Source organism: Brassica rapa, chromosome A09 (genome assembly GCF_000309985.2).
Source record: "Brassica rapa cultivar Chiifu-401-42 chromosome A09, CAAS_Brap_v3.01, whole genome shotgun sequence".
In the NCBI taxonomy this organism is placed as follows: Eukaryota; Viridiplantae; Streptophyta; class Magnoliopsida; order Brassicales; family Brassicaceae; genus Brassica; species Brassica rapa.
Window position 1 is genome coordinate 18,503,121 of NC_024803.2, and position 19,424 is coordinate 18,522,544.

General features: G+C 35.9%; 2 protein-coding genes across 4 annotated transcripts; both read right to left on the reverse strand.

The window, feature by feature from the left end:
- Positions 1-918: 918 nt before the first annotated feature.
- LOC103833874 (AT-rich interactive domain-containing protein 2) lies at positions 919-8,275 on the reverse strand. 3 transcript variants are annotated; one of them, XM_009109923.2, is made up of 3 exons: positions 3,066-8,275; positions 2,047-2,930; positions 919-1,961 (listed from the first exon to the last, which is right to left on the reverse strand). In XM_009109923.2, exons 2-3 carry the CDS (start codon positions 2,860-2,862, stop codon positions 1,086-1,088), a joined length of 1,692 nt encoding a protein of 563 aa, XP_009108171.1. In that variant the 5' UTR covers positions 2,863-2,930; positions 3,066-8,275; the 3' UTR covers positions 919-1,085. The 3 variants fall into 3 exon arrangements, with proteins under 3 accessions (XP_009108171.1, XP_018508921.1, XP_018508922.1); XM_018653405.2 differs by having other exon boundaries at positions 919-1,970; XM_018653406.2 differs by having other exon boundaries at positions 919-1,970; positions 2,047-2,970.
- Positions 8,276-8,526: 251 nt separating this feature from the next.
- LOC103833875 (beta-adaptin-like protein B) lies at positions 8,527-13,484 on the reverse strand. The gene is made up of 15 exons (XM_009109925.3): positions 13,305-13,484; positions 12,627-12,824; positions 12,439-12,552; positions 12,059-12,309; positions 11,705-11,840; positions 11,406-11,585; positions 11,196-11,288; positions 10,903-11,114; positions 10,756-10,819; positions 10,487-10,666; positions 10,297-10,389; positions 9,756-10,153; positions 9,471-9,660; positions 9,177-9,380; positions 8,527-9,071 (listed from the first exon to the last, which is right to left on the reverse strand). Exons 1-15 carry the CDS (start codon positions 13,389-13,391, stop codon positions 8,772-8,774), a joined length of 2,700 nt encoding a protein of 899 aa, XP_009108173.1. The 5' UTR covers positions 13,392-13,484; the 3' UTR covers positions 8,527-8,771.
- Between the last annotated feature and the right edge of the window lie 5,940 nt (positions 13,485-19,424).

The following is a 19,424-nucleotide window of genomic DNA, read 5'->3' on the forward strand; positions in this document are numbered from 1 at the left end:
TTGTAGAGAAGACAATTGTGGTGGTAGATGGAGATTAATCGATTTGATTTTCTGTGCTCCCTTTTGTGTCTTATGCTAGTCTGGGTCTCTTTGTTGAGGAGTGTCTCCAGATCTCTGCTTAGTTCATGTGAGGTTTTGGTTTGGAGAGTTGGGTTCAGAGACGAGTCTGGCGCCATATGTCAGGTCGAGGACCTGTTGACGGTGCGGCATAGCTGCTGGAGCATTGTAGGTGCTTTCGCTGACGTCGTTTATGGGCTTTCTTCAATTCTAGCTCCTTTATTGCTCACTGTGGCTTCAGAGGTTTCAATTCTCGGTTGGGTCGTTATTTCGATTGGGTGTATGCGTGGCATGTTCAAATGCTTCTATTCCGAGTTTGGATTCTCTCCTCCATTGTTGAATTCTCAGATTGTGCTTTCAAGGTTATGGCTTTTTCTACGTGGTTCTGGCTTTGTTTGGAGATGTTTGTGGCTATGGCTTTTTTCTTCAACGGTGAAGCGTCCCGAGGTCCCTTGTGATGCCTTCGACTTCTCCTCGGTGAAAAGGTTTGGTTTGAGGCGTATTTCCTCGCTCTGCTGTGAATTCTAGCGGATGGACCTTTTCTGTCTCTCGGGTTGGTTGTCTTGCAGTCCTTGTGTTGTTGGTTTGTCCTGATTGGAGGCCTGTCCTCGTTTCGTTTGGCTGTCCCCTTGAAGCCTCCGGTAGTCTAAGGTCCTTGGTTTGTTTCATCTTCTTCTTTGTCTTAGAATATTCAGTTTCTCAGGTTATCAAGTTTAGTATTTCAATGGTTTTTTAGTAGCCCGGGTGTGGGTTTTAGCTGCCTGTTCTTTGGGTTCTTGTCTCTGGGGATGTTTCGTTTCCGCCAGCTTATGTATGGAACTGTCGTTTTTCAGTTATGAATGAATTTCAATTTGGGAAAAAAAAAAAAAAACTTAAAAATCGATTTTGTTCCAAAAGTTAAACCATTTGCCGGTCTTTGGCTTTAAAAGGCACAAAAACACTACAAACTCCTATACTCATATCACGGAGTTAACATTAGACAAAACACAAAACCTTTTTACTTATGTTCCAAATCATCTTCCGCTTCTTCAGTCAAGGTCATTACACTGTCTGTTCTGAGAACATATCATAATATCTGAACCAATCAACGTAACAGCATAACGACCAAAACTGTTACCCACGCAACCAAAAGTCCCTTCATCATCACTGTCTACATTTCTCGGAGTCACACGGTTCTGATACCTTCTACGGTTAATCAAGAAGACGTTGAAGTAGTAACTCACAAGCTGCTCTCTCTTCTTCCCCCTGAAACACTTTGCAGCGTTCTCCCAAAAGCTCTGAGAATCCGAAACCATCAGTTTCTTGAACATCTTCTCTTCTCTCTCTGTCCACCTTAAAGACACTTCTTCCCCCATCTGATTGAACCTCCAATGGAAAAAGACATCGCCGAGATCACGTTTGAGCTCCATTCTCTTCTCTGCAATGTGGAATCTAGTGCATTCGACAGAACCAGAGGTGCGGATTTCACAGCTGCAGCAATCTGGCCTTCCTTTTCCAAGGCCACGATCCACAACTTCTCTGTTCTCCAATGGCCATATGCGTGTTCCTAACCACTTAGTATCACTATCTAGACCAGATCCTCCTGTCCATTCATCGACTCTGGCTTGGTAATGACGTCCTACAGCCACATACCTTCTCGGGATCTCTGGTTTGTTTCTCTCTTTGACTGCATTTGAGAATACTTGCAACTCCGTTGCTCCAGATGTTCCTGCAACAAGATCTGTTGTGGCTTCACAAACAGAGATAACTTCTCTGCAATGGCTAGATCCTGACTTAGTTAGAGATACTGGACTTTCACTGCACTGTGGTTTGGATAAATTTGGACGCCTTATGCTGTATCTTAACCTCCCTGTCGACCTACTACGGTCGTCTTCGTACATAGAAGGATGCATAGTTTGGTTACCCTGCAAGCGCTTACCATGACATGAGAGTTAAGCTATCTCCCAGAAAGAAGAAGAAAGCATACATAGAATGAGTAAAAGACAGTACCAGAAATGAAGAGTTTTGAACAAGTAAAGCATTCTTTGCTCTAGTCACTTGGATCCAACACGCGCTTCCAGTGTAGTCCTTCCACTTTGAGCAGTGTGGTATGACTCCAATGGAAGGATCATGAGGGCATAAGGCAACCAAAGTAAGCCACTTTAACATACCCTGTAAAGTTTCTTGCTTTACCAAACCTTCTTCCTCAGAATCATCACTAAGAACAGCACAGGACGTTCCTACTTCTTCATCATCATCATCCTCACACTCTCTAAATCTCTTCCTAGGGCTATGGAACTCAGAACCGGACTCTTCAACATGCCTACACCCAAAAGACATAGCTCTATTACGTTTTGGACACTTTCCATTCTCCAACAAACCCTTGAACCCATCTCCTAGCTCATGCAACAAACCCCCATAACACCCTTTCTTCTTACTATCCCCATCATCCCAGTTCACAATCCTCGACTTCTCCACCGCCCATTTCTCCATCCGGTCCAAGTACTTGGAGTAAACCAGCCTCAAAGATGGAGAGACTGAACAGTCCAACCCTAACCTCCCAGCCACTGAGTCCCACAACCCTTTCCTAGACACTGAATCAAACCCTCCTCCCTCCCTCACCAACACAAACAGCTTAAACAAATCAACCGTTTTGCCTTCACCGGTAACTGCAGGGAGAGGCCTGTTATTACCCTCTTCCTCAAGGAAGATCAACAAAGCTTGATCAAACAATCTCTTTAACCTCTCCTCACATTCATCAGATACCTCAACCTCAACATCAATGTATGAACATGAAGTACTATTGAAACTTGACCATCCTGCCATTAAACCCTTAACGTCAAGTTCACAGCTTGCATCCTCTAATCAAGAAAGCTTTCTCCTTTTCAATTAACCTCAACAAATAAACACAATAGATCTATTAATTGAGCATTTCTGCAGATGGGTCAAAGAACAAAAAAAAATCAGATTTTTCTTGCGTTTCTGATTGTCCCAGTTGTTTCTCTATTGGATTTAGATTTAGTCTTTACCTGGGGATTCGACCTGCAGAAGTCTAGATGGAATGTTGTTTCTAAGTAATCCTGCTTATGGGTTTAACTCCACCATTGCTGTTATAGAAGTGACAAAAGACAAAAGGTGCAAACTTTGAGATCAATGTAGAAGACATGCAAGCTCTTAAACAAGAACCTAGGGTTGGGCACTAGGGTTTTCGGTTCGGTTCCGGATAAAAACCGATTGATTCCGGTTTTATTGGATAAATATATTTTTTATATCCATACCAAAAGTTAGTTCGGTTCAATTTAGGTCGGTTCCTGTCGATTTTGGATCAGTTCAATTTTGTAATTTCAAAACCGTTTAATATCTGGTAGTTAATTCGATTTCAGTTTCCACCTTGCTTTAGATTGGTTCAATCGAGTAACCCAGAGGTTTTAGGTGTCGAGTAAAACTTTATACATAAAACCAATCCAAATCGGTCTATACGGATTGATTTCGGTTTGGGTAATTGGTTTACAAGAATCCTTTGTTTGTTTTTAATTTTACATTATAACAAATTTGGATTTAAAATTAAAATTGGTTTATAGGATTACAAGAGTATGTATATATGTATCTAGGGTTCTCAAAGGTAATCAAGTAATTCAGAAATTGGACAAGATTTTATGCTATGCTGGTCAAAATTATATAATTTTATGTATTTCTTTAGTTACATCATTTTTGTATAATTTTCCCTGGTTTTAAATGAAATTTTCAAAAAGTGTGATTAATGTTATAGTAAAAACTATAACTATTAAAACTTTTAAATAAAAAATAATTATAAAATTATATTCATTTGGTAATAGAAAAGCCAAAAATAGATAAATATATAAGAGTTTTAACTAAAATACACATAAAAGATTTAAAGTGAGAAAGATTGGTTGTGAGCGTAGTAGTCGTCAAAAAATAATCTTTAGAAAATGCTCATATAAACTTCTATATTGAAATTTATTCGAAAGTTTTAGTTAGTTCTAGACATTTTACCTAGATCAAAAAACTCGAACTGAAAAAAAAAACATAAATCATAATTAACCAAATTTTTTAATGTGGATAGAATAATCATTTTACTGCATTCGATAACATATATGAAGAAATGTAATTAAAAGTTTAAGGTTCACTCTCTCATTATCCTCTCGCCCAAGCTTTTTCAACCTTTAGCTTCAGGTTATGAAACCTCCTTCCACCGGCGCTACCGCTCCATTGGCGCCACAGCCGGTCCAGTTCGGTTATAATTCTCATGATTTTGTAGATCATGTGTCTAGCTCACGCGAATCTGGTTTCAACGGTAGGTGCGGTTCGATAAGCTCACTTCTCATCTGGATCTTTGCCGTGGTCGTGGGTAATGTGGTTGAGTTATGTCGGTGAATTGCATAGGTCACTACTGGTTCCAAGTTTTTGGTCCTTTCTTGATTGGGCCGGGTTGAAGAAGCGGAAGGCTTGGGTATCGTAGTAGTCTTTGCAGTGGTTTAAGGCCTTACACAGTCTCGAGCTTCTCTTGTTTGCAGTCTTTCTTTCGGATTTTAGTTTTTAGTATCTTTAGATCTTGGACTAGGGTAGCTGGTGGTTTGAATATGTGATAAATTTGGTATTGATTGGGTGACTGGTATTGGTTCATGCCTTTGATCTGGTTCGCGGTGAAGATTATAGCCGAATCGATATGTTCTTAAGTGTTTGTCTAAATCTGTCCAGTTAGTTGCCAACTGAGGTTCCATAACTCTTACAAGTTCAACTCCATACTCCCTCTCAATAAATATGGAATACAACCGAGATTATGTCAAATTGGTTCTTTGAATTTTTTGATAGGAAGTTTCTTCAAATCCACAAATAAACTTCATTGAATTGTTTTTGTTCACCGTCTGGAGATCGGTATTCTCTTTTCCAATAGTCGTTATCATCAGAACATCTCTTTCAATTCTTTCAACAAGACAATCGGCTTAAGCAAAGCCGTGCTTGCCTGATAGTGAAAAAGGCATTTGCCTTAAGACCCACCCCCAAGTAATGTCAAAATTTAGGGTCCCCTAATTTCTAAAAAAAGTTTTAGTGTATATTTAAACAACAGTTTAGTATGGATTTCTACATATTTGAAAAATAGTTTTTGTTTAATAATTTTTTTTCTTATTAGTTTATTTAAAATTCTTATGACTTAATTGCTCTTGAAAGTCACCAGTACTATATGTACAAAAATAAGCGATATATATAATAGATATTATATAGATAAATTTTTGTGTGGTTCTTTCTTTGACATTTATAAATTTATCTATTATTATATTTATATATGTTGTATCGTAAGTTTAATATATTATGTAAGAAACTTATATGTTACCTAAATTTTTAGCAATTTAATGAATTAATATTTTCCACTTTAATTTACAATTATTCATATAATATAATATTTTGTTTAAAATTTGGTTAAAACAAATAATATATATGTAATATTTTTTTAACATTTTAAAATTTTTAGTTATTTTTTTTATCCAAAGTTTACTGCAAGTGAGTGAAAAAGAAATTACTTGTAATATTTAAATTTTAATTAAAAAGTTATAGTTTTACATATTCGCCTTAGGCCCCGATGAAGCTTCGCAGCGGTGATGGGCTTAAGTTTTAGTATTTAATTCTTTATATCTCAATAGTTTATTTTCATCGCTTACCATCATCTAACTCCAAAACAAATGTATTTTTTGCCGGCTTGTGTAAAATCGAAATTATGTTCTGATTCTGACACGAAAAAGTCGATCGATATATCAAAAACCAAATGCCATTATACATATTCACATAGCTTTCATTTCCTAGGAAAAATACATTAATGGTATGTGTATTCTTGTCAGAAAATATGTTCCACTCCCAAGGTACTCTCCATTCTCGATTCTCAAACCCTATTTTTATAGAACTACTTTTAAATCGAATCACATTCACTAACTGAAAATTCCATTCCAATCTTCAAAGCTCAACAACAGTCTTCACATCCCGCAATCAATCACTTGTTACCATCTCTTCATTCACTATATTAACTACATAAGAACCAATGTTTTAAACCCAGACTGAGCCAGCGGTTGGACCAGATTAAACCGTAGACCGGAAACATCAGAGTCAGATAGATAAAAAAGAGTTCAATTATAATTTACTATCAAAAATAATTTTTATTATTTGTTTTGAGGAATACTCAAAGATAGCACTAGAACGTTTTTTATCACAAAATAATATATAAGAGTCAAATTTATCAAAATAGTTTTTATTAAAAAGGAAAATGACAATTATTCCTTTATTTAACAGATATATAAAACATTATTTAAATATATTTTTCAAACATAAGAAACTTTTATTTTTGAAAAAAAAATCTGAAATGTTTTTTTTTAGAAACCGATTTTTCTTTAAAAAAAGTTTAGGAAGACCTTCTGAATATGTATCTTATCTTCCCGAATTTGAGTTTATGAAAACCTTCCTAAATATGTATGATATACATGTACTCCTGAATTTGAGTTTAGGAAACTCTTCCTTAATAAGTATAATATTTTCTTAAAATTTAGGAACACATTAATAAATATGTATAATATCTTCATAAAATTTAGGAAAGTTTTCATATATGTGAAATAAAAAATAAATTTTTAATGGGTATTTAGAAAAACCTTCATGAATATATATTTATGAATATATTAATGAAATTGAGTTGTCGTATATTTAATAAGATATTCTTAAATATGTGTAGCATATTCCTAGTGTTTTCGAAATACCTTCATAAATTTGATATATATATTTTATAAAGACATTATAAATATTTTTAAAACATCTTCATAATTTTCGAGACATGCTATATATTGAATAATAATTTCCAAAATATGCATATAGATCAAAATTGAGGAAGATGACGTACATATTTAGGAACAACTTTCTAAATATACATACAAGTTACATTCAAGAAGAATATTTACACTATTATGAAAGCATTATTGGATTCAGGAAAATTTTTAACAAATACAAAAATATATCACTCACGTTCAGGAAGGTGTTCCAAAACTTTTATAAGAAAAAAACGATTTTAAAAAATTGAAAAAATAAAAAAAAAAACTATTTCCAATTTTATTGTTTTTGAATTTTAAAATATTTATTTATTTTATATATTGAAGAAATAATCATTTAAATTTATAAATGTGGATAAAATTATCATATAACTATTTAATAACATATTTTTGTTACTCTGACATTTTGATGCTATTTTGGGAACAATAACAAAAAACGAGGCTATTTTGAAAGATTTTCCTTTTTTATCTTTTAAATTATTATAAATATTACAAAACAAAATTTTATATTTTTATGTTTAATTTATTTTTGAATTTTCATAATTTTCTATGATAACCATTTAAAGTCAAAAGACTAATTTTGTATTTAAAGTCAAATCTTGATTTTATAGTTAATTTTAATTTGTACATAACTTTTATTTTATGATTATTTGTCTTGAAATTTTTATTAATTAATTTTATTTTTGTTTGTAAAATTTACCCAGAAAAAATTGAACTTAATGAAATACAATTTTATTTTATTATTTTATAATTGAATTTTATTGAATTTGGTTGTATCTGATTGAATTCATCGAACCATAGTGACGTATGACCAGTGTTTTCATACCCTTTTCAGATCTTGAATCGGAAAATCCAATGACTGATAAATAATCTGCTTTGAGTTTTAAAAAGTATTTGTTATTCAAAAATCCGATAAAACCATTAAAAACCCTTAAACCTGGTAACTTGGCTACCGGTTAAACCACCGACCAAACCAATGAATGATTTTTATTCGCTTTTCTTATTTGTTTAATTTACCTTATTAAAATCCATTTTTTTTATTTTAAATAAATAGTTAGGTTTTTACATTTTAGTTTTCTCGTATTGTCTACTTTTGATGGTGCATATACTTTGTATCTCTTTCAATTTCTTTGAATTTTCTGATTTTATCGTGTATAGTATCAATTCAACTATTTAAAAAAAAATTGATGAAGAATTTACTATGCCACCTAAGAAAATAAAGTGAGCTATGATAGAAAGAAGTCAAGAACCAATATTAGTAGATGTGGTTTGATATTAGTTTATTTTTGTTATTGACAATCTATTCCAGTTTTGATGTTTTACAAACATACTAGTTTAAATTAAGTTTAAATATTTTGAATGAGAAATAAAAAATTAAAATAGAGAAAACAAAATTTAAAACTTTTCTATATTTTCAGAAAAATGTTAAATTTCTTTTATTTATTTTTTTGCAATAGATAGCATTAATGTATTAACTTGAAGTTCATCTTCGGTCGACTCAATAATTCAATTGGTCGACTCAATAATCCGATGACCCAAAAAAATTTCTAGTTCAGTGTTTGGATCAGGATTAAAAACATTGCCTATGACCCAAACCTTTCTTTCTTATTCAGTTACCAGTCCAGTTTTTAAAAATTGATAATAACACATTTCAGTACACTAATGCTTCGTAAAACATTTTCATGGACCTTCCTAAGAAGATAAAAGCTCTTCCGGGAAAATAAAAGCATGTTCAAATACAATAATTAGAAGCAAAGAGTAAGCAAGACAAAGATACCAAAGTGTACAAGAGGGGAAGTGACACAACAGAGGTCTTACTTATTACATACACCCATCGAGTAAAGAAAAAGAGGAAACAAAGACTGTGAAGATGTTCGGCTCTTTAAAACCTTGCGACAACAATGTCCATCATCAAGCCTTAAAGAGAAGCTCGACGGCTTCGAAGAAGATGGGCGCAATCTCAGGAGTGGGAGTTTTCAATGCACATTTGAGACCTGGTTGTCCCACCACTGCAGTGAGTTCGATCAACAAAGGTACATCTACCGGAACCTTTGCTGATAAATAGATCACGTCTTGGTTCCCGTTCTTGCGCTTTGCTATGAAGAACATGTTGTATGCTGTCAGCAAATCAATAGTTGATTCGACGCTCGTGATGGTGATCCCGGGGAATTCTCTCTGGACTTCATTTGAGTCTGGTAACGACCTCCATGTCTGAAAAACACAAACCAAGATGTTCATTCATTGATACAAGAGGTGAAACCCACAAAACTGGTTTATAAGTATATCTATGGTAGATTTGGTACAATGTAATGTTACCTCGAGGAAGGTTCCACGTTCCATTCTACCGTCTTCACTGAAAAGAGCATGAAGTATAATCTTATCGTTGAAGTACCAAACAGGCTGCTGATTGTTTTTGACAGCTACTTGTAAGAGCGAGCTCGGAGGTCCAGTAGACAAATTCTGCAATAAGACCATAGGTAGCAGTGTCCTGGCAGATGTTCCTGGTTGCAAAGGCGCAATCTGAAAACAGTACAGTCACGGGAGGTTGGTTTCAAATTTTCAGACCTTAAAGTTTCAGACATATGAGAACATTCAGATATAGTTTTTTACCTGAAGAGGTCCAGCAGCAGCAAGACCGAATGTGTTCTTGTTGAATTGAATCATGAAACCATCAAGTACCGCCTGCGTGTTATTCTCGAAGAGCATACTGTAGAAAACCTGTCCATCTCTTCGGGCTAATTGAGCACTTATCTGCAGACCTTGACCGGTTGAAGCCGGCACGACAACTGGCAATGGAGGACTGCGAACAAGTTCATAAGATTTGATGAGCTAACTTAAGACGACAGGAGTAGACCAATGGGCTTAACTAAATTTAATTTCAAGTCATAAACTCACCCAGACGGAGTCGTGGGTTCATCAACCGGGACAATTGCGGCATTATCCAAACCCATCAAGTCACCAAGCAGATCGGGTACAGGAGCTGGGGCCGCCGGTGCAGGGGCTGTTTGTCTTCCTGCAGGGTGTGCGACATTACCCATGGTAACTGGGGGGGAAGCTGCACTATCAGCCGGATTACCAGATGAGTATCCTGCTTCGCTTCCTTCAGCAAAGTCCTCGTCCTCTGTTTTCTGAACTGTCGTTTTCAAGCGGGTCACAAATGCCTCTGGCGGTTTGTGGTACACAGAGGACAAGGTGGAAATGTTTGTAAGCAGCTCGTCAAGAAGTGATGGCTCGAGCTGGTTTGAGTCGTCAGTAATCACGGGCTTTTCAGCCAAGACAACGTCCTTGGCCGCCTAATGGAAGAGAAATGATGGTTTCAGCAAAAAAAAAAATCAGGATAACAGAAAGAGAGCTGAAATCTTATTAACGATTGTGTATATATTCGTTCTGAGTAGCTGAGTATTAGAAAGCTATAAGATATCAATGTACCACACACCTCAGGATCAGTAGATAGAAGACGCCAGTATATGTATGCACGATCTCTGAGATCAGGATTATCCGTCTCCACAGTAGCGTTGTTCAAGACAACCTGAAAACAAATATGATGGTAATATTTGTCTCTGCCGTCGCATAACACGCACATGGACCGATCGTTATAACAGTAGCGAGCATGAGCAAGGGAGAACCTGAATCATTTGTTGAGGTCCTTCAGTTGGTTTCTTCAAGAATAGCTTAACAGTGGCAGTTAGAAGCTGCAGCTGAACCTGTGCTGGTTCCTCAGGAAAACTCTCAAGGAAACTTTCAAGTAGCTCATCCGCATTGTCAATTCTTTCAGCATATTCACCAATGATCCATATCATAGATGCCTTACATGATACAAACAGATGCACGAGTAAAAGTTTAGCTAAAGTGAAGAAGTGAAACTTCAATTTTACAAAACAAGATAGTTCATTACCTTAGCTTCTGGTTCATCCAAAGTGTCTAAACTCTCACAGAGTGTGGCAATTATGGACTCATACCTGTATGTTATTTTGAATATCATAAAATTAAAATATAATTTTCAACATGCCATTACGTCAGTGACTGAGAAATGTCAACTTACGTGTTTGGATATCTTCTGAAGATATCTTTAATGACAATAATGGCCTCCTGAACAACATAATTTACTTTGATCTTGATCAATTCAAGCAAAACACTGATGCAACGTTCGGCTGCTCTCTCTAGTTTGATAGCACATCGGCCTATCGCACGAACAGCCCTTCTAACAAAATCAACATCTACTTCCGTTGCATACTCTTTAAATTCCAGAAGAACCTACAGTAGCATTTTCCAAAAATTATAAAGATATGTACCAACAATAATCGGGATATACTACAGATGGTTTAGTGAGGATACCTGGTCTATGTTTCTGTCAGACGCAAGTTTTATCATAATCTCCAACTTCTCCATCTTAACATAAATTGGGTCGTTATACTTGCAGAAGAAAACCTAATAGAATAAAATATGCATATCATTTGCAACATAATTAAGAACTATTACGAAGCTATAGGGAACAGGTCAGTTGCTTATTTTGAATGAGGATCTATGGGGCACAGGTCAAGCTACCTTAATTTCATGGGCAAGGATAGTGGGTCGTTTCTGAACAATAAGATTAATGTTACGAAGTGCAACATATTGTATCTCAGGTTCGGCAGAAAGCAATGTAACAAGGGGTGGAGCCATCTTCTTGCAAAGATTTCGAATCACGTCTGTACTAGTAATGAGTTCCATCTGTTGAAGGATCATCTGCAGAGGTAATTGCCAAAAGTGCAAATGCATTATATAATATGCAAATGGGAGTAGTAGTGTTGTAGAAGCAAATTTAGCTAGCAACAGAGGATAACATTACTATGAAAGTCACCCACCTTAACAGCTGAAAGCACAACAGCGCAGTTTGCATGTTGCAACCTTGGCGTGACTCTCTCAACAATATTTTCAGCTTCACGGGGATCAGCTGCTTTATACCTCGATAGAGCATCTAATATAAATACTTGACCCCACCTGTAAAGATCTTCATAATCAGTACTAAAACTAAAGCTAGCAAAAGCTTAAAGAAACAAAGGACATAGCAATTTCATAACTCATCGACATTCGACAAACCACATATAATTAGGACAATACTCTGTATATTCTTAAAAGCGTACAATGAATGACCAATATATTCAATATCAAACAAAATGCAATGAAGCTACAGAAATGGAGATAAGGAGAAGACATACTCGGTGCATTCATTAAGAGCGGTAAGGAGCTTTGTAAGGGTGGTACTATTGATCTCAAATATGGCGCTAGTACTATTCTCTTGAATCTCAGCAAGGGCTGCTACAGCATTGGCAACAACCATCGGATTATTATCTGATATCAGATCCTTCAAAGCGTCAAGGAAACCCCTATCCTCAACCAATTCAGCATTTATGTCATAAAGCTTAGCAACGCAAATAGCAGCTGTCTTCCGGACATATGGATCATCATCCTAAAGAAAAGATTATGCAAACGATAGTAAGAAAATACTAGTCCAAATGGAACAGATTCTTCAAGACAGTAGGATATGTTTGCTATCAAGTTCCAATGAAGATTGAAGAGCTAGCATTTCAATCCCAACCTTTAGGCACTTTTGAAGAGGATCACATAGATACTCCGTGATTTTGTCCACACGAATGCAGCCCATTGTCCGCACAGCAAGAGCGCGGATCAGCGGATTTGGATCCTGTGAGTCCTGCAGATTACAAACCAACAATTTTGTAAAGATCAATTCAGTTCAAAACGATAGGTCAGAATCTTGAGTGTTACCTTGACAAAGGTATTAACCGCAAGAATAGCAAGATCTGGCTGGCTTTTCGCGTAATTGATGAGATAGAGGTAAACAAGCTTCTTCAGCTCCAGATTTTCCGTTTGCATGCAATTGACTACATCAGTGAAAAGTGATGAAACATCCTTTCCAACGGTCATTGCCGCAATAACCTTTTTAACTGCATCTTTTCTCTTATCCTACGTAACATAAAGTTTACGAGAAAAAAAGGGTAAAACAAAACTGAAGCCAAGAAATAAAAGAGCATCCTTCCTTTCTTACATCTTATCGAACAGCGACTCTGATATAGAAATTCTACATAAAATCCAAGAATGCGACAACTGAAAACTAACTGAACAAAACAGAACAGTTCTCACCAAGCACAATCGCAAACAGATTAAACAGTTGTTGATCCACAAACCTAAGCTCTGTTAAAGTTACTACGAGATTGGACACATACCTAAAACTTCTCAATCTAATTCTTGATATATATCCCTAATCAATTTCATAACATATAACCATAACGTACGGAGACTCCCGATACGGTTCAAATCCAGACAACACAGATCTAACGAAATTATGTAATAACGGCGGATCAAAGATCAATAGATTGTACATGTAATAATGGCAGATCACAGATCCCAGAAATAGAGACAAAGAGTGAGATCAGATGAAAGAACCTTATACTGCGAATTAAGCTCCTCCTTGAGCTCAGGGATTTCTCCCTTCTTCGTCGTCGAGAAGTATTTCGAATCGTGACCGCTCATCGCTCTGAGATTTTGTTAGAGAGAGAGAGAGGGAGATAATGAATGATGACTGGGGAAATGGTGGAAACGGAAGACTCCGGTGTGGCTGGCTGCTTTACTCCGCTAACGGGCCCATTGATTAATGGGCTCTCTTATAGTTTCAGCTCATTTTAAATTCTAATCCTTTATATACTAAATCACAAGTCATATAACCAATAATATCATGCCACATCAGTTTAAAACAAAATTAGAGAAAACTAAAAATAAACTACAAAAGCAAAATCTTTAACACACTACGTGTCAGTTTAAATATTTACTTGAAAAAATCTAAAATATTTTCTTAGTCCATCTCGCCACTCACCATGATCACCACTAACCACCAATATCCAAAAGAAAAAAAAACTACCACAATTTTAGCATTTGTATATCTGTGGCAGATACAATACGACTGTATTACTAAGAAAACACATTTTCTCTCCAATAACACACACTTTTTCTGTTCAAACCAGAAGAAAGTTTCAGAGTTGAACTCAAATGCGTTTTCCATACCATTATGAATTTTTGGCACAAGCGATCAAATTAATTCCAGGTATATTTTGTATCTATAAAACAAGTAGATATCAATCTGTGGAAAATCAAGTTTTTCTGTTCTTTTTAATTAAAAAATTACATATCGACTGTAGTTTGATTTAAGCATGCACATTGGCTACAACTCACGAGTGTGTATATGTAATTCCAGATTTACTAATAATTTACAATGCATGAGTTAGTTTCTGTATATTTGATCATAATTTTTGTGAGCATTAATTCTCTAACTGTTGTAAGAGAACAATAACAAAAGTTACACAAATCTTGCAACCAAGTAAAATAATTTTCTAAAAAAGTTTTGAGAAAAAAAAGATTATAATCACTTTTTTGGTAAAATATTAAATAATTATAATCACTTTTGTCGGTTCAGAATTTGTTTTTATCATTATTCGAATAGATCTCAGGTATATATATTTGTTGTCGACAAGTATTGCAATCATCACTGAATATTTACCATAAATCCGTTTATAAGTTTGGCTACATACAAAACATACTGTTTAACGTAATAAATTCGATCATTTTCTTCTCCCGTACGCAGTACGGGGTAGAATACTAGTGTACACTAAACCTCTCTATCTATATATATATATATATATATATATATCTTATATATTAAAGCGAAAGTCTCATGGCCAATCAAATTTTGACACATAAATTATTACAAAATTATATTTAAAATAATAAACCAAAGATAAAATCAAATAAAGCAAAATATAAAACACGTTATTAAGGCTTAACAGAATTACATGTCAGTTTACATTATTACAATATAAGTAATTACTAATACTCCAACAGTTCTTTCCCACACCTCCACTCCACGATCGCCAATTACCACTTACCAGCAATCTCTTGGAAAACTACCTTTATTCCACCGTTTATATGTGTGAGGTGTTACTCTATGTTCGTGTAATAATTTATGTCCAACACAGAAAAAGAAAATTTCTCTCCTACTCAAATCAACAAATATTCCAACACAGGCATGCAAGTTTTTCTATTTGAGGTAAATTGGCATTTAAAGGAAAAGCCTAAATTACAAACAAAATGAAGGAACATTCTCTGCAACAAACATAATACAAGAGGAGAATCGTGCATAATCTGAAACCAGTGGTATCGTTATTTGTTCTTTGATTCTCTCTTTCTCGTGTTACTTTTTTAAAATCCTCTGTTTTGTTTTGTAGCCGTCATATACTTGAAGAAATCTCACTCCAAAGCTAACAAATAATGATGTGATGCAGTTTTCAAAATTTGTGTAAAGACAACCAAAAAGCCTAACATTCTACAGGAGAAAACGAGTGTGTCAACAACTTCAATGAAGCAAAATGGGTATTTACAAATCTGTTTGTCTATAAAAGAGCATATTCATCTAAAAACGTAAGTCTGTCATTTAAAAATTATTGTACATATGTGTTTTTTTTCTAATTTCCAGTCGATCAAATCTAAAGACATTTTTATCCTTAAAAGATATTCAATTAAAAAATACAAAAAATTATGACATATAAAGTATACGTAACTATAATTTATGTGTTCTTAGATATATTAACTTATTTTATGAAAACTGCTTATATACATGCATCTGCTCTTTTCGAAGAAAATCATAATAATTGTTTTAACGTTTTTAACTGTTTTGTTTTAATGGAGTCACTTCTAATTTTGATGTGATGTAATTTAGCTACAGAAAATGTGACTAAACAATTTCTATCTTGATAAAAGCAAAAATATAAAGAATACTGTAAATTTTTAAGAAAATGACAATTTAGATGCAAGCAAATGCCGATCCGTGTGTGGCACGGGATGATACACTAGTATAATAATAAAACAGAGTTTTCTCTCATCTTAGCCCTCCACGTCGCTTTTTAGGGGTGTACATTTGTTGACACGTGTTAAAAGTGCATTAGGGTTTTCTCTATCTTCTTGCGGCTCATTGTCGACGAAGATAACACAGAGAAGCTTGAATCGACGTCCCGATATACATAACGTCTCCATCATCCATAACTCTGTTCGTAACTCAACCTCCCCCTTTTAATCCACTCCTTCCACTAGAAGCAATCAATATATCTCTTTGTATCCCACCGTAACCGGCTTCAGCTTCATCGATGAGAATGTAAGCAAATCGTCTCCTTCTAAACCCTCTTAACAGTTTCATTTTGTCCAAATCTCTAATATTTTATCTTGATCACTCAATCAGTCTACGGTGGTGCACGGATCTGTTTCTGCCCTTCGCCAACTTAGGTTTAGAAAATGTATGACCAAAAGCTCTGTCTACACACTAAGCGGATTGGATGTAATGCGTAGCAGCCCCAAATTCCGGTTATCTGAGGCGCCCGTTTCCATTCGTTTCAATGATGGCACTGCTTTTGATAAGCTAACAACGACTGTTAGGACGATACCGACGGAGAACTTCGGTTTCCGACCGTATGACCAAATACTCCCTGGTATAATTATTTTTAATTTAAGTATGGTAGTTAGTTTCTCATGTCATTCTTTCACGTGATCTCAATCGATAATATGTTAGACGTAATGGGAGAGCTTTGTGCAATTAGGAGCACAGTAACTGACCATTTCCCTGGGGCTCAGCGCGTAATGCTTACCTTGCATCTGGAAAGGTATTGTCCACCCTCTGAATTCCATTTGTTATACTTTAAAACTAATATGTAACACCGTTTGACTTTCTAACATCGATTATGTGAAGGGATACAACTGTATGTGTTAGTATGTTTAACTCCTTGGCTCTTGCATTCCATAGCAAGCTCGATGGCTACAGGAGAGAGCCAAGGATTGTTATTGTCACCGGCGTCAATCCTAAGATGGTTTCGGGTAAAAGATATTGTGTGCGATCATGTAGCTGATAAGTTAATTTGTTTGGTTCATGTTAACTTATATACATTCCAATGTGTTTTGGCAGGGAAGTTATATTTAAATGGCACATCTGCTAAACATATTTACTTTGACTCTGAGACTGTTGTAGGAAAAGATGCCTTTGACAGGCAAGCCTCTTTACTCTAAATAGATAATGCTACTTTGAATATTTTAGATATTGTGTCGTTATCAGCCTTTACATGTTATTATCCTCGCAGATTGCAAGGTGGTGGGACAGACCAGTCAGCGTCTTCATCAAAGGTGGTTCACGCACAGTAGATTGAACCCATGACCATATCTGAACTTAACCAATTTTTATCACAGCTGATCCTCAGGTTAGTTTTTGACATTTTCATAATTTTAACCCCTTCCTAGACTGCACTTCAGATTTGTGTGTTTTTCTTAACTTGACAGATCACTGAGTTTCTCTGTACGGCAAAGGTGATTGAGATTCAGCTAGGTGAGGGTTGGTGTTATATTAGCTGCTTGAATTGCTCCAAGAAACTCATCCGGGAGGACACTTCATTCACATACGTCTCATGCAATGAAACCAATGCTGTGGCTGAACTCAGGTAAGTTATTTTCTCTTTGTGCTTCTAGGTGGTGGAAAAAAAACAAATATTCATTCCAATACGACATGTACCGTGTGATACTCTCCGTGTCAGATTGTAGTTTAAGAACTCACAAACACAAGTATTGCCTCACGAACACAAGTGTTATCTCTCAATAAGAACTCTTCTTATTGACTCACAATGCTTAAGAAAACTCTCTCAAAAACTTAAGCTCTCAACTCTCACAAGTTATGCTACATATCAGCATCTCCTTATATATCTCTTTAATTATCTTAACCTCATTAGGATTTACTCAACTTAATATTTCCTAATCTCTTATAGATAAACATAACATAACTTGTAACTCAAGTAAACTTCAAGCTTATCCTTCATTCTCCCCTTTAAGCTTGAAGTCCTTCAATGCTACTTCTTTCATGCCAATGAGCTCTCTCATTTCCTTGAACTTTATTCTTCCTAGAGCCTTCGTTAAGATGTCTGCCTTTTGCTCTTCACCGGGAACATGTTCAACTTCTACTTGCCCATTCTCTACACACTCTCTTATGAAGTGATATCTCTTGTGGATGTGTTTACTCCTGCCATGAAACACTGGGTTCTTCGTTAGAGCTATGGCCGATTGATTGTCAAGTCGGATGGTGACTCTTACGCTTGGTGCTCCGGTGACTTCGCTTAGTAAATCTTGCAGCCATATTGCTTGTCTTGCAGCCTCAGTCCCAGCCATGAATTCTGCTTCACATGAAGACAAAGCCACAGTCTCTTGCTTTTGTGAACACCAACTGATAGGATTTTCACCTAAGTAAAATATGTGACCCGTAGTACTTCTTCCATCATCTGGATCAACATTGTGGCTACTATCACTATAGCCTATAAGCTTTGGTATCTTTACAGTCGATCTCTCAAACACTAAACCAAATGTGACGCTGCCTCTCAAGTATCTTAAGCACGCCTTTAATGCAACACCGTGAGATTCTCTAGGACTATGCATATAGCGGCTTAGGACTCCAACGCAATACGACAGGTCAGGTCTTGTATGTAACAGATACCTTAAGCACCCGATGTTCTTCCTAAACATGGTGGCATCAACTTCTTTTTCATCTTCCGCCTTTGACATCTTCAGGCCGAGCTCCATCGGTGTATGAATAAGGTTACACTTCATCAAACATGCTTCCTCCAATATCTTTGTCGCATACCGGCTTTGATTTAGTGTGATCCTTTCTCTGTTCTGACATACTTCTATCCCAAGGTAGTAGGAGAGTTTTCCAAGATCGCTCATATCAAACTTGTTTGCCATACCAACCTTGAACTCGTTGATAAGCTTATCACATGTGCCACTCACAAATAAGTCGTCCACATACACGGCTACTATAAGAAGGTTTCCGTCCACCATCTTTCTATAGACTGAAGGTTCCTTAGAGCACTTCTGAAATTTTAGTTCCATAAGAATCTGATTGAGCTTTGTGTTCCATGCCCTTGGCGCTTGTCTCAACCCATATAATGCCTTATGAAGTTTGTAAACCTTACTTTCTTGACCTTTTGATTCGAAACCCTCAGGCTGCGATACATACACGGTTTTTTTCAGCTCTCCATGTAAGAACGCAGTTTTTACATCCAAGTGGTGTATCTCCCATCCGTTGGTTGCAGCAAGGCTTATTAATAGCCTTATAGTTTCAATTCGAGCTACTGGCGCGAAAACTTCCTCAAAGTCGATCCCGTATTGTTGCACATAACTTTTAGCAACAAGCCTAGCCTTGTATTTGTTGATAGTGCCATCTGCGTTTCTTTTGATCTTGAAGATCCACTTCAGTCCTATTGGTGTCGCTCCTGGAGGAAGATCCACCAACACCCATGTGTTGTTCTTCTCAATGGATTGTATCTCTTCCTTGCAGGCTCTTATCCATTCTTTTACTTCTCGCGCTTCTCCATAGTTTCTTGGCTCATTGTTAAGCATTAGTAGTAGTTCTTCTCCTAGTTCTTCAGCCAAAAGCACATAATCCTCTAAGTATTTAGGCTTTGTAGTTTGTCTCTCTGATCTTTGCAGGTT